This window comes from Protopterus annectens, chromosome 8.part0 (assembly GCF_019279795.1).
Source record: "Protopterus annectens isolate FY-2018-M chromosome 8.part0, PAN1.0, whole genome shotgun sequence".
Lineage (NCBI taxonomy): Eukaryota > Metazoa > Chordata > Ceratodontiformes > Protopteridae > Protopterus > Protopterus annectens.
In genome coordinates this window covers 843,149,603-843,164,654 of record NC_056741.1, presented here as the reverse complement: position 1 = coordinate 843,164,654, position 15,052 = coordinate 843,149,603, and the positions used below count along the sequence as shown (strand labels likewise).

Here is a 15,052-nt window from a genome sequence, read left to right as displayed (position 1 = left end):
AGATTTACTGGGGGTTTGAGGTCCCGAGGAAGAGGAAGATGAAGGTGGTAGCAACCCCCTGAGGACTAGCTTACTACATCTATCAGCAATAACCCTAAAGTTAAAATCTGTGCAAATGGTACAATTTGCACCCAAGTGTCATCATCTCCTTTCGGCTTATCCAGGTTAGGGGTCGCCACAGCAGAACAATAGTCCGCAGAACGACTGGCAGTGGAGTTTTACGGTGTTGAGTTGCCAGCCCGGCGCCCAACCTTCCACGGAAGGCACACACATGCACACACTCACACCTAGGGCCAATTTAGAGTGTCCAATCCACCTACAGCATGTCTTTGGGATGTGGGAGGAAATCGGAGCACCCGGAGGAAACCCACGCGACCACAGGGAGGACATGCAGACTCCCCACAGAAGGCACCCCAGCTGAGAATCAAACCGGAGAACCTCTTGCTGTGAGGCGGCAATGCTAACCACTGCACCACCATGGCCACCCTTAATTTGTACCCAAGTGTGCTGCTCCTAAACAATAAACACACTCCCTGTGGGCATCCATGTTTGGGATTCTGTGCCGACAGGAAGTGTATTTTTTGAAACTTGTAGGTTTTTCAGCCATGTCACTATAGCCATAAGGCAGTAAATGATAACAAAAAGGATTTTTTTAACTCTAACAGATAGAAAAAAAAATATCCGCATTGGTATTAAGGAATACCCCACTAAAAAGGGTAGGAAATAAAGAGATATGATAGAAAGAATACCAACAATGGTACTTGCAACAACTTACTTTGTTAAAAGTAAGAAACCTGATGAAGAGAACCCAGAAATTAGAGGGAGGTAAAATCTAAATACATATCAAAATATAAACAGGAGATATAAATAAACTGGTACACTTATAACTAACTAAATGCTTAAAGCTGCTGCAATAGAGGTGTAAGATGGTGACAAACGAGATCTGAGGTACTGGGGTTGGGCTAGGGCATTATGGGTAGAGGGAGGAGCTCAAGAGTTGGATCTGAACTTTGTAGAAAGTGGCAGAGTCAGATCTGAGGATTGGCTCCTTAACTCATATGTTGAGGAAGAATGAAAGGGAGAACATCACATTCTACAATTAAAGGAAATAACTACTGGCCTAAAGAATAAACTGAAACCTCCTCACTCTAGAAATGACTTTCAAAAAGTTAAACAAAGACCTCTGGTGAAAGATCAAAGTCAAGTATGAATTAAACCTTATCAGCTCTTCCACAGATAACCATAAAGTCCTTTTTTAATACGTTAGAAATTTAAGGAGCAATGTTGAGCTTTCAACTGAAATGATCTGTAACAGTTTCACTTACTCTGACTTGGAGGACACTGTCAATATATATATGTAGTGTAAGCTTCTCACCAGTGTACCCTGTCCTGTTCACCCCTCCATACAGTCCTTACCACCCCCCCACACACACAAGCAAGCACGCACACATACACACACACACACACACACACACACACACACACACACACACACACACACACACAATCACCTCAGAATAAGTCCTAAATATATTCTCCAAAACAAATATTTACTTCATGGGTCCAGATGACATATCAGGCTGCCTTTTTATTAGCAAACCTGTTCAGTCTTACTCTCTCCTTCTATTCACCAGTTAATGTGCCTTAGACCTGGAAAGCAGCTATTGTATCACCCTTCCATAAGAGAAGCCCCACCACTGGCCCTGGGAATTACAGACCTATCAGCCTTAATAGTATTATTTGTAAAGCAGTAGACAGTATCATTATGGATGACATAAGTAACAAGACTGGGAGTCTATGAGTCTTAAACCCAAACCAGTTTGGTTTTGTGAATGGTACATCTTATCAAGTAAACTCCGTAGATTTCTTTGAAAAAGTTATAGAAGCAGTGGATGAAGGTAAATCAGTGTACATTGTTTACTGAGAGTTGGGACAAGGCCTTTGATGCTATTCCACACATTCTAACACAGTTATAATGATACCCCCTAAACCTCCATATTATCTCCTATATTGCAAACTAGCTCACTGATAAATTCCACACAGTCAAAGTTGGTGGAACACTATCCTATAAAAGGCTTGCCAGTAATGGTGGCCCACAGACTTCCATATTAGGCACAGTCCTCTTTGGCATATACTGCACTGATGTACAAGCAGATGTTGATGGCCTGTGGCTGATTATGTTTGCTGATGACTACAATCTAGAAGCAGTCATTAACTCAACAGACAACACACACCTTCCAAGAAGAACTAACCCACATAAACTCAGGACATAAGGAACACAGGCTTAAGCTCAATGCAAAGAAATGTAATACTGTGGGTATGCCCATAAGGTCTATTGGTTACAATTCCCATTTATCACCTACATGGCCCCTGTTCAACTCCCATTTGGGAATGGGCCACTATTTTATGGTTAGGCCTCTTATGGTCCCTGTAATCACTTACCTAGTAATGTTCTTCTGTTCCTATTGCACTCTTCAACAAACAAACCAGAACCCCTGTCCCTATTACATAAATGACAACTTCCCCAAGGTTGAAATTATCATTATGGACCTAGCCTCATTTGTGAACACTGAGCTCTGTCCTGACAACAATATAGATGCAGTGCTTTTTTCATTAGGCTCTTAAGTATTGCCACCTAGAGCAAACTCTTAAGGCATAACTTGGAAGAACAACTACAGTTAGCTAAGATCTGCTCTGCTGCTCGCTTTACTTTTGTCATGTGACATCTCAATGTCAATCTCAGATGTAGCAGACATTCTTGGATAAAAACACTTTAAACCTATGACGGAATTCAAGGTGTATAAATAAGCGACCAGGTCTGCCATGCAGCAGAATACAATGTCCCATTACAAGGGAAAGTCTGGTGAGACAGTTGCCACTTAATGGATTAAACTAAATGTCCCAAAATCTTTATAAGAATCAAGGCTAGCTGTGATGGTGTTACTTCTCTGACATGCACATAAAATTTATAATGCCTACTTTGAGAAGCTATAATTTCTTTCACTGAGAATAATATGGGAATACATGAAAAAAACTTTACACTGCAACAATCAAACAACAAATTAACAATTTAATTTTGTGACTGTAACAAATCACTCCACTCTCACAGCTTTGTTTTGATGACTCATTGCAAAAACTTTTATGAGCTCTTGGACAAAAGAACAGCAGTGTCTCAGAGCTTTAGACAGTCCTGGATTTAAGAATGACTTTTTAGTTAAGAGAAGATCAAGTAATACACATTTTGTTTTACCAGTTCTACAACAGACAACCTCAAAACCTGAAGATGTCAAAGCTAGAAATATTATAAAGTAGTGGCAAACTGTTGTGCATCCAAACTTGTTCCTTGGTCTAGGGTCGCAGATATTTTTTCTCTATATCCTTCTTATAGCGCTGGAGTTGACATGCATTATATTTCAAATCTAATTTAAGACAGAGAATTCTATCTTCAGAATGTAGTGTCAGGGCAAACTTCCATTCCATTTTTCCCTTTTTTGTAAGGAATCATTTTCCAGTTCGTTGTCAGGGCAAGACACAATTTCACACTTCTGCACAACAGAGAAACCATTTTACCAAATTCTTACAATGTTCCGTCAAATCTAAATTTATTAGCAAGCATATATGTGTAAAACTACAGTCCATCTCCTTTTTAAAGTCCTGCAAGATGTCCGCGGATATTAGCACAGATGAGACATACTTATAAACCATACCTCTCATCTTTTTAGATGATGTGAATTTAGGCATTCAGTACTTCCCAAGCAGGACAAACCATTCCACTTCCAGTATCTGAAATGTGTGCCAAAGTAAAGTTTTTAGTTTGCACCCAAAAACTGCTATGGAGACCAAATACCCTACAACACTCAACTGCCAAGGAGAAGCACTAGTGTAACAGGCACTGCAGTCATTAGATACTAAAATATTTTGAATTTCTTTTTGACTGAATGAGTGACTAAAATCAGCAGGGAAAGAGTTCTACCTAACTCAAGAGAAAGCAGCCAGTAACAATCTGAATAATATACAATAATTCCTCTGTGGTACACACACTACTTAGGATTATTACCTAGGTGGAATCATGTCTAGACAAGTAGCTTAAAAAAGCTCTAGAGGCATGCGATTAACCTATTACTGAAGAGTGAAAAAAGTCAAAATAGCACAGTGCAAAACAGAACCTTTAAAAGGCAAATAGAGGTTACACGAAAAAGGATATGATGGAGCTTAATTCAAAATTTGTTGGAGGGTGCTGCAAAGTCATATTGTATAGATACCATGTTAATAATGTTTAGAGGTCTCTTTTAAACTGGACGGGTTAAAATGACAGAGCCCAGTAATGGCATACAGTTCCTCAATAGCCTCCTTTCATACTCCTTCCATCTTACCTTTTGGGTAAGGTGACGCAGCTCCTTGACCTCTTCCTGGAAGGTGACAAGTTCCGCAATCATATTTTGGATCTCATGTCGAATAAAACAATATCGAGCTTTGCGCAGGCTGGTATATTCATAATGTAAATGATGACCCTGCAAGTGAGGAATAAGGTGCCAAATTCAAAGGTATCGCAGAATATATTTGTTCTCCGTGCTTGTGCCTGCCACCGTAGAAACAGGTAGTACCCAAACAGTACCCAGTATATGATCTGCATATTTGATTTTCAGCAGGAAAGACATTCCAATTATCATGAAAAGGACTCTAATTCACCCGTAAGACTTCAGGATATGAATACAAAAAAAGCAAAATTGTGTGGCGTACTCACCATAAGGGTAGCTCTTTGAGGAAAAGACACTTACATCAGTATTACAACAGATAAAAGCTACTACTGACTTCAGCCATCATCCAGCTATTTTTTTTCAAGCAGTCAAAAGTCCCTAACTCTGCTTTCAATGCTGCTAAGGACAAACACATACCTAATAATCTAAACTGACAACTAATACTGAAAGAACAGCAATACACATTTGTTGTAAATATGCCATTAACAAAAGTAACCTGATTTAAATCAAAGTCCAAAAAGGATAAGGCAGCATCTATTTGGCTGCAACAGTCTATTTCTCTTTCTCTCTCTCTCTCTCTCAAACATTTACTGATGGGGTGAGTACCTTACAAGACAATACATTGTATATAAAAAAACCCACACAGCACTATTGCAACAAGCAGTACTGACTGAGTACTAACTCAGCATGTTAGAAAGCCAAGAAAGGATTCTCTGCAGCACCATCCTCCCACGAAGGGAGGAATTCCCACTGCCATCTGAAACCGTGATGAATCACTTTGAGAACTTGTTTATCTGAAACCACATGTTACCAAAGAGAGAACTGGAAGGTTAGATTTTTGCGAAGGATTAAAGGTCTGTTAGGGTGGGAAGTTGGGGGGGGGGTTTAAAGATGGTCTTTCAAACTTGTTAGAAAGCCCTATCTTCTCGGGGCTACTCTCCTTTCTTCTTGACACCCCCTGCCATTGATTTGTAAAAGTCTGCTTGCCATCAGCTTGCTGTGTCTGCTTATTTTACTTCTTGTTAAATGTTGTAGGGGTTCAATTTACCCCCTCAATAAACTATGAAAAAGAAAGCTAAAAATCTGAGAAATCCCCTGAAAACTAAGTGGCTATTACATCACACTTCTTGAATACCTCTGCAGCAGATGGTTCAAACACTACCTCTCTATCGATAGGAGAATTCAAAATTTCAGCTTTAACATCCTCAGAAAGGTTATGAGAATGTAAACCTAGCAAACCTCCCTTAAAGGATTCCAATGGCAGCAGCCAAGGAAGTGGCATAAGCTGAATCATGAGCAGATTTCAAAGAGTGGGTAGCCACTTGAGACACAAAAGCAATTAGATTATACAATGCCCCCCCATGAGGGAAAAATATGTCATAACGTTCTTCACATTCTGAAAAGAGGAAAGCATACACTTTAACACATGAGCCTGATAACAGAAAATAAGTGTTCAGAAGAATATATATTTTCCAAATCTATTAAATGCTTTCCCATCATTGTTAAAAGGGGAGGGATTCACATTAACCAAATGTTTAGCACCAGTTGGCCTTGCCAAAAAAATCACTACTGGCTCTAATCCGGGGTTAGAGTATAAAAACTAATAAAACTGAGGAACTTTATACCATCTATCCATTCTCTTGGGGCAACAGGCTCTCTGTCAGGCACATTACAGGCTGTAACAATGCTGAAAGAACAGGAGGGAAGTGGTGTAGGTTCAGGAAACTGGTGTAGGCTCTGGAAATTCCAGGTGCAGCACATCACGATATTTCTTCACATTCAGTGGAATGTCAATGTGTTCCTACTGAAACAATGGATATATTCTGGAAAGAGTTTCAGAACAACAGAATCCTTCCAAGGGCCTAACATAAGCCATACTGTCCTCAGAATCTGAATCAGAAACCCAAGGAGAAGCAAAAAGAAGTTATGTACTCACCATAATGTTTCCATCTGTATTGACCATTTTCATTCTTCCTCAACAGTTGGGCTTGGACTATTATTTTAGCTCGTGGCCACCAAAAAACTCTCAAGCTCCACCTTTACCCATAACGCACCATCCCCTAATGTACCTCAGATATTGTTTGTTAGTTGATATAAAGTAAGAAATATTAATAAAATATTCCTGACAAAATAAGCCAAATATGGAGCTCAACATAAAGAACAGTGGTGTCTTTATAAGTTCTCGTTTTTCCAGAAATCAGTTATGAAAAAGGTTGGGGGTTGGTGGGAGGGGAGTTTAGGAAGAATGAAAATGGACAACATAGATGGAATATTATGGTGAGTAGAAAACTTCTTTATCTGATGTCAAATTTCATTCATTCCTCAACAGTTCGGACAGACTCCCCAGCTACCTAAAATCCCAGGGGGACTCTAAGGAAGGACATTCTTGAGCACAGCTGAGCCAAAGGCTGCTCCTCTCCTTGAGACCAGATACAGTTTGTAATGAGTAATAAACTTATGAGGACTGGCCCAAGTTGCAGCTGCACATTTGTCATCCATTGTAGCTCTAGACAGAAACAATGACGAAGTAACTATGGACTAAGTTGAATGGGCTCTTAAAGGTTTTGGTAAAGACAGACCTAACTTGTTGTATACAAATGATACACAATTCGTCAGCCATCTGGCTAAAGTTATCTTTGCAACTGATTTACCCAATTTAGAATCTGCAAAGGAGACAAATAATTGATCCGTCTTTCTAATTTCTTTTGTACTATGTAAGTAAAAACATAATTGTCTGTGAACATCCAGTAAGTACAGAATATATTCACCTCTGTATCCAAATTTAGGAAAGAAAACTGGCAGATTAATGGACTGATTGAAGTTAGATTCTGAGACCACCTTAGGAAGGAAAGAAGGATTGGTTTGTACTGTTACTCTATCCCTGTGTACAATCAAGTAAGGAGATTTAGAAGATAATGCTTGAAGTTCTGAAATCCTTCTAGCAGGGGTGATGGCCACCAGAAAAAATAGTCTTCCAGGTCAGAAACTTTAAATCACATTTTGCAACTAGTTCAAAGGTGGAATGAATCAAAGCCTATAGTACTACATTAAAGTCCAATGGAGGAGTTAGATCTTTATAAGGAGGTTTCAAAAAAAGAAGTTATGTCTTACAATGATGTCCCATCTGTGTTGTTCATCTTCTTTCATTCATCACTGATGGTTTTGGTTCTGAGCCCTCGGAACCGAGTTGGCCTCTTTACCACGCTTGCGCCAGCCAAAAAAACTCTCGAGCTATGTCCCTACCCAGAATGCCCTTCTCCCTGTTACCTCAGGTTAGGGTTACCACCTGTCCCACTTTGCGAGGGACAGTCCATCTTTGGTCAGTTGTGTCCTGACAAAAAAATTTAAAAAATGGCAAATGTCCTGAGATTATAGGACAAAATTATTTCCTATATTTTATGTAATAGTTGCATAAAACAGTTATTCTGTATCTAAAATACCTAAATGTTATAAGAAACAGAATAAGCAACTAAAATGCTAGAAGAATAAGCTTTTATGCTATCCTTTGTACTGACCGTGGGTATGTGTCGGCCTGTAAAATCTGATGTTTGTACCGAAAATGTCCTTTTGGCCATTTGAAAAGGTGGCAACCCTACCTCAGATTGAGTTTGCTACAGATAAAGAAGTAAAGCAGAGGCCACTTCTGTGCAAAAACCCTAGGACACCACCTAGACCCAAAGCATCCCCCAGGAGCCTTTGGAGGGGGAAGGAGGATGGGAAGTGATGAATATAAGAAGATGAACAACATACATGGAACGTTATGGTATGACATAACTTCTTTATCTGATGTTGTTAATCTTCTTTCCATTCATCACTGATGGGACAGAATCCCAAGCTACCTTGAGGTCCATGGGCAGCCCTTATGAAGAACATTCCTGAGAACCACTGAGCCAAAGGCAGCTCTCCCTCTGGAGACCAAGTCCAATTTGTAATGATTGATAAAGGTATGAGGCTTAGCCCAAGTAGTTGCTGTGCAGATGTCATCCATGGAAGTCCTGGAATGGAAAGCTACAGATGTTGCCATAGAGCTAGTGGAGTGAGCTTTTACTTTTGGCATAGGTTCATTACTGAGGGAATAGATGAAGAGTATACAGTCCCTTAGCCATTTTGATACTGTAACCTTGGAAATAGCCTCTCCTATTTTGGGCCCAGAAAAGGAGATGAAAAGCTGTTCGGATTTACGGATGGATTTGGTCCTATCTAGATAAAATCTCAATTATCTATGAACGTCTAGGGAGTGAAGGCAGTACTCTCCTCTACTGGCAAAGTTGGGAAAGAACACAGGTAAATCTGTGTCTGGTTTATGCAAAATTCAGAAACAACTTTGTGAAGGATGGACGGATTCGTCCAAAGTGATATTCTGTCTTTATGAAAGACCAGATAGGGCCTGTTGATACACAAAGCTTGTAGCTCCGAGACTCTCCTGGCAGATGTGATTGCTACTAAAAACAGAGATTTCCAAGACAAAAACTTTAAATCACACTTCTCATCAGGTTCAAAAGGTTTTTGAGTCAAAGACTGAAGAAATAAAGTTCCATGGTTCCACAGGCTGTCTGACAGGAGGCCTGATGTGAGAGGTTCCCTTGAGGAAGGCCTTGTGAAGGCATAAAGAGATAAGAGGAATGCCATCTATACCACTATGGAAATTAGAAATTGCCGCTAGGTGTACTCGTACAGTAGAGGCAGGGGCTCCATTCTCAAAAAACTTAGCCAGGTATTGGAGTACTGCAGTTACTGGAGCTGAATAAGGGTTCAGCATGTTATCCTTGGACCAGATGGAGAACCTTTTCCATTTGTCCTGATATAGTTTTCTGGTGGATGGTTTATGAGAGGCCAGAATGATGTCTCGAAGAGGCGAGGAGAGATTAGCTTGCCTGGCAACTGATGGAAGTGGAGAACCCAAGCAGTCAGCTTGAGACTGGATAGATTTGGGTGACTCAGCCCTTGGGGGTGAGTAATCAGATCTGGTATAGGGTCCAGAATCACTGGCGGGTATATTAGATGAGGCCGAAGAAAGGGGAACCAAACTTGTCGAGGCCAGAACGGAGCTATGAGGATCACCTTGCATCTCATCCGAAGAGCTTTCTTTAGAAATTGCGGAATCACGGGAATGGGAGGATAAGTGTAAAGAAGTCCCGCGGGCCAATCGTGGATTAGAGCATCGCATCCCTCAGTGACTCCCCCTCTGCTGCACTTGTTGTTTGATGGGGAGCCGAAGAGGTCGCAGCAAGGCTGGCCCCAGTGGCTGAAGATTTCTGTCTCCAACTCGGGGTTGCGGGACCACTTGTGAGGCATTAGGGTGCATCTGCTCAACTTGTCTGCAATCACGTTGGAGCTCCCCAGGATATGCATTGCTATCAGAAAGCAGTTGGAAGCTATCGCCCACTGCCAAACTCTCATGGCTTCTCGACATAAGGGGTAGGAGTTGGTTGCTCCTTGTTTGTAGATATACCAAACCACTGACATTGTCTGACTGAATCGCAATTGTCCCGGAAGGGAGGGCTGAATGAAAGGCCTGCAATGCTAACAGTACAGCTCTCAGTTCCAGAACAATGATATGCAGGTAGGCCTCTAAGGTGGATTATGTACCCTGGGCGGTCTTCCTCTGGAAATGGCCCCCCACCCGATCAGGGAAGCAACCGTGGTCACGATGGCTCTGGACTGAGGGAATTGAAATGGATGACTCCAAAGTTCTACGGCTGACCTCATCCACCAAAGGAGGTTCTGTTTACAGGAGATGGTTATTCAGATCTGGTAAGGGATGGGGTGATAGTTTGGGAACCACTGACAAAGAAGGAGTCATTGCAGGATCCACATATGTAGCTTCGCAAGAGGCACTATCGGGATTGAAGCTGCCATAGAACCTAGGGCTTGGAGAACTTCTCTTGCTGAGATTTTTGTTTGGGAGAGTATCACTCAGAGCTGAAGCCTCAAACATTGGAGTCTGTGAATTGGGAGTGACACTAGACAGGACCGAGTGTTGAACACTGCTCCAATGAACTCTATTTGTTGTGTAGGAATAAGGTTGGACTTCTCCCAATGTATCGTTATTCCCAATAATTTTGCCAGAGAGAGAGAGAGTACAATGCACTGCTGTTACCAGAAGGTGCTTGGTGGGGGTGGTGAGGAGCCAGTCGTCCAGATATGGAAACACCCGGACTCCTTGTAGTCTCAAGTGAGCTGTGACCACTGCCATACACTTCTTGAACACTCTGGGGCTGTACAGAGACCAAATGGCAGGGCACAAAATTGATAATGACTGGCCCCTAGCCGGAAGAGAAGCAGACTCCGGGAGCATTTGTCCATTTTGATGTGGTAATACGCATCCTGGAGATCTATCGAGCACATCCAATCGCCTTCCCTTAAAAAAGGGAGAATGGACTGAACCGTGACCATCTGGAATTTGGTTTGGGTGACAGACTTGTTTAAGCTGGTGAGATCCAAAATGGGTCTCCAGTCCCCTGTCTTTTTTGGCACCCAAACGAATCTTGAGTAAAATCCAGATCTGTGTTGGTCTGGTGGGACTGGTTGGATGACTATTTTTTGAGACAGCTTTATTATCTCTGAAGCTGCTTCTTCCCTTCAACTGGGTGGAACTTCGGGAAGTTTTCTTAGAAGGTTTGGCTGATGAGAAAGGGGAATGGTGTAACCTCTGGTAATGATACTCTGTACCCAACGATCAGTGGTAATGGATTGCCAGGCAGCTTGGTGCAGAGAGAAATGACCCCCGACTGCTTCAAGAGGTAAGCAATCGGGTTGCTCCTCAGGAGTGCTGATAAGGCTGTTCAGAGAAGGAGTCTCTGGAGCCTTGGTTGCAAGGACCCTCTCTGCCTCAGTAAGGGCGTCTTCTGGAAATGTTACCCCCTCTGCCCCTGGGGGTATCATCACCACTGCGGCACAGAAAGGACACTGAGATTTTTTGTGCCACATCTTTCCACTCCTCTGATTCCTGGAGAAGGTACGTTGAGGGTTGGGAAAATGTAGGACTATGGCAGACAAGGTCTTTCCAACTTGCTTGCACCTGGCTAGTGTGTCCTTTACTTTGGAACCAAAAAGGGATGAAGCTTCAATGGGAGCATTCAGCAAGGAAGACTTAAAGGGGTCCGCAAGGTCACAAATGTGCATCCAGGCATAACGCCTCATGACAATGCCTGAACCCACTGCTCTAGCCGCCCCTTCAGTCACATGTGAAAGCAACCTCATGGACGAGTTGGATACTGATTCCAGGGTTGTGAGCTGCAAGGCCACCTTGTCCCTGACCTTGTCAGACAACTCCCCTGCGAGAGTCCCAGAGAGTTCGGACATCAAGTCCCGCTGGAACCGCGAAAAATGTGCCAAATAGTTCATGGACCAAATGGCAAAGGTCCCCGACACAAAAACATGCTTCCCAAGTCTGTTCACCACCCAGGACTCCCTGTTGGGTGGATGGAGAGCAGGACTTACCTCAGCCAAGTCCTTCTTTGTGGCCACCGCCCAATGGGGGTTCTCCTCAGGGGGAGTAGAATTTTGTCTGATCTCCGAGGGATTGCCTCAGTGGAGTCAGGGTTCTACCAAGCGTGCTGCATGACGAGCTGGAGAAGTTCGTTGGTAGGCGGGGTCACGCAAGTGGTAGAAGGCCGGGCACGGAAAGCCTGCAGGAACATGGACTCCTTAGACAAAGGGTTGAAGGGCTTCCAGTCATCGCTCTGCTTAAGTATTTCCAGGATGTCTCCGAAGGAAACATCATCACGAGGTGACCGAGGGGACCATTCACCATCATCGTAGTCCATGACTTCAGTTAAAGACTCCTCTGGTGAGTCCATGTGCTTCCTCTTGCGTGTCCTCTTCCGAGGGGGCTCCTAGGGTGGGGGGTCTCTGAGGAGGACTCGGAAGAGTGGGTAGCCTGAATAGGGGTGTCCTGTGGCTTTTCTGCCTGGTGTCCCAGGGAGGTGGTCTGTAACAGCTGTAGCTCAGGGGGGCAAAAACTGAGGTTCCAACATCAGAGGAGTGCTGCCAGAAGCAAGAGCCCTCTCCATCTCATGGAAGGCAGGACTGCCTGAAGAGGAATGGGAGCCTGGAACCGAGAAAGATGATCTTGGGACTGGAGTCACACCCTACTCTGATGAGCCCACCCCCACCGGTGGAGCCTCAAGCAGGATCAGTGCGGACGCGGTTATTGGTGCCGACGATGGAACCGAGGAGAAAGATTGCTCCGTGTCATGAGTAAAATCACCTGTCCCCCAAGCCCCAGATTGAGGAAGTACCAGTTCTGCAGGAACAGAAGACCAAAGGGGAAGACTCAGAGCCATAGTAAGATGCGCTGTAGGTGCCGAGGTTGTGGGTCCCAAGAAGGATGTCGGAGCAGAGGGCTTTGGAACCGGGATGGTCGAAGGAAGAGTGTAAGATGGAGTCCGTGGATAAGTGAACCCAAATCCTGCAGGTGGATGGGTCTTAGGAAGTGTGGGTATCCCCTGGCTAACAACAGTTGGTCCACAAGATGCACCACATTGTGTTCAGACAGGCTCCTGGTGAATCTAGTGGATACTCCGGACAAAAAGTCAGAATGTTCAATGAAAGGGCTATAGGCTTGGCCCAGAAAAGGATCTATGGACGGGGAGTATCAGGTCCATGGTGTAATGTCTGCCAGCACCGAGGTCTCAAGTTTCGAGACCGGTAGTAGAGGAGTCAGTTTCAGAGGAGTAGGTATGGTGCACGGTACTGAAGTGGTATTCAGAGCTGAAACGGTCTGTTCCAAAATGGTCGAAGGTGTGTCCTGAGCCGAGGTGGCTGCAGGTGCCGAAGTCAAAACAGGCAAAATAAGGTCTATGAATGGTGCCGAAGGCAGGACCGGTGCTGAAAGTGGTGCCGGTATCGAAAATTTCGAGGTGCTCAGAGCCGAGGAAGACAGAGCCATAGAGGCAGATTTATGCTCCAAGGGCAACTTTGGGACCTTAGATTTTACAGGTTTACCCTGATCACCAGATGGTGAGGAGGGAACTGAGTGGTACCTCTTTTTGTCTTTAGGAGGAGGGGTTGAGACCTCCATCGCAGAAATGGCCTCTGAAAAGGGAGGCTTGAGTAACCCCTTCAGAATCAATTTATTCTTGCGCTAATTAAGAGTGCATTGAGAAAAACTCTGACAAATGTTAAACGGAGACTGCACCGAAGGTGGGGCACTCCCAAACAGTATACACAGTCATTGTGAGAGTCACTATTAGGTAACTTGCCATTATAAGAAGCACAATGCTTAAAATCTGAAGTACCCTTCTTATCCGACATGTTTAGAAAAGACACTACAGGCCAACAGTAAAATCCAGTTAGTCAAACAATGTTCATGGTAGTCACAATTATTAATACAGGTATGTTAGAGAAGAAAAAGAATACTTTACAGAAACTAAAGCCAAAAGAAGAAACAGAAAAGGCAATACCAACAATGGTATTGAAGGAATACCACAAGGGTAAGAAAGAAAATGGTAATGGGTAGAGTAGAGAGGAAAAAAAATAAGATCAGACAGAAGAAAACACTCTGTAAATGCTAAACCCTCAATAAAAAATAAGTATTTTGAGAATTTTTCACAGAAATATCAAATAAAGTTCTACTTAGCTGAGAGCTCGGCTGAAACGCGGCTTTACAGCTATGTGACAAATGAGATCTGAGGTAACAGGGAGAAGGGCATTCTGGGTAGGGACTTAGCTCAAGAGTTTTTTTGGCTGGAGCGAGCTTGGTAAAGAGGCCGACTCAGTTCTGAGGGCTCAAAACCAAACCCATCAGTGATAAATGGAAAGAAGATTAACAACATCAGAAGAAGGCCACCTCTCAAGAAGGTCTTACAAAGTTTAGATGAAGCCAGGGTGGAGTTCTCAAATCCAATTTGAAAATTAGACATGCTGCTAAAAGAACTCTAATTGTTGAAGAGATAGCTACCTCCTTTGTTGAAAACTGTTGCCAAAAATTCACAGACACTGTACAGGGGCTGAAAAAAGGTCAATATATTCCTGCATCTGTCAACCCTGGGCTTCTGGATACTGACCAAGGCTCTTGCCACTGCTATAGTGCCTTTTTTAGGTGGTGTTCCAAAGACCAAATTACCACCATAACAGCTACAAACAAATGCAATCTAAGGGTCATGCTGCTCAACGTTAGAAGTCTAAATCTCAAAATGCACTAGCTCAAAGCACGCCTTAAAATGGAGAACACCAACATTTGTGCTGTAACAGAGACCTGGTTCAAGGCAGCAAAAAGAACCCCTGCACTACCAGGCTATAAGCCATTTCACACCTTTCGGTCCCAGAACTTGGACCGAAGCTCCAAAGGTGGTGGTGTTTCCATATTCATAAAGGAAGCGCACACCACCAGACTGCTAGCCCAACATAACGCATCAGAGATACTTCAGGTGCAGCTAACATTGGGTAAGACAGCAATTCAAGTCATAGCCTGCTATAGGTCCCCAACCATGTCCCAAGACTCACACTCCATATTCCTAAGCACCCTGGAGAATATTAGGGTCCAACCTAACACTGTCATACTGGGCAACTTCAACTACCCCTCCATTAACTGGGAAAACTACTCATGAACCAATACACTTGCCCAACAT

The 15,052-nt window shown here is 43.2% G+C and overlaps 1 protein-coding gene across 3 annotated transcripts in view; it reads right to left on the bottom strand.

Moving 5' to 3' along the window:
- The window catches only part of LOC122809098, a 1,918,481-nt gene that overhangs the window by 401,658 nt on the left and 1,501,771 nt on the right, over positions 1-15,052 (bottom strand). For 2 of the 3 annotated variants that reach the window (XM_044080326.1, XM_044080325.1), the window contains exon 9: positions 4,374-4,511. The exons of the other annotated variant lie outside the window; for it this stretch is intronic. In XM_044080326.1, the coding sequence (XP_043936261.1) occupies positions 4,374-4,511 (138 nt within the window). The remainder of the gene's footprint in view (positions 1-4,373; positions 4,512-15,052) is intronic. 3 annotated transcript variants of the gene reach the window in all.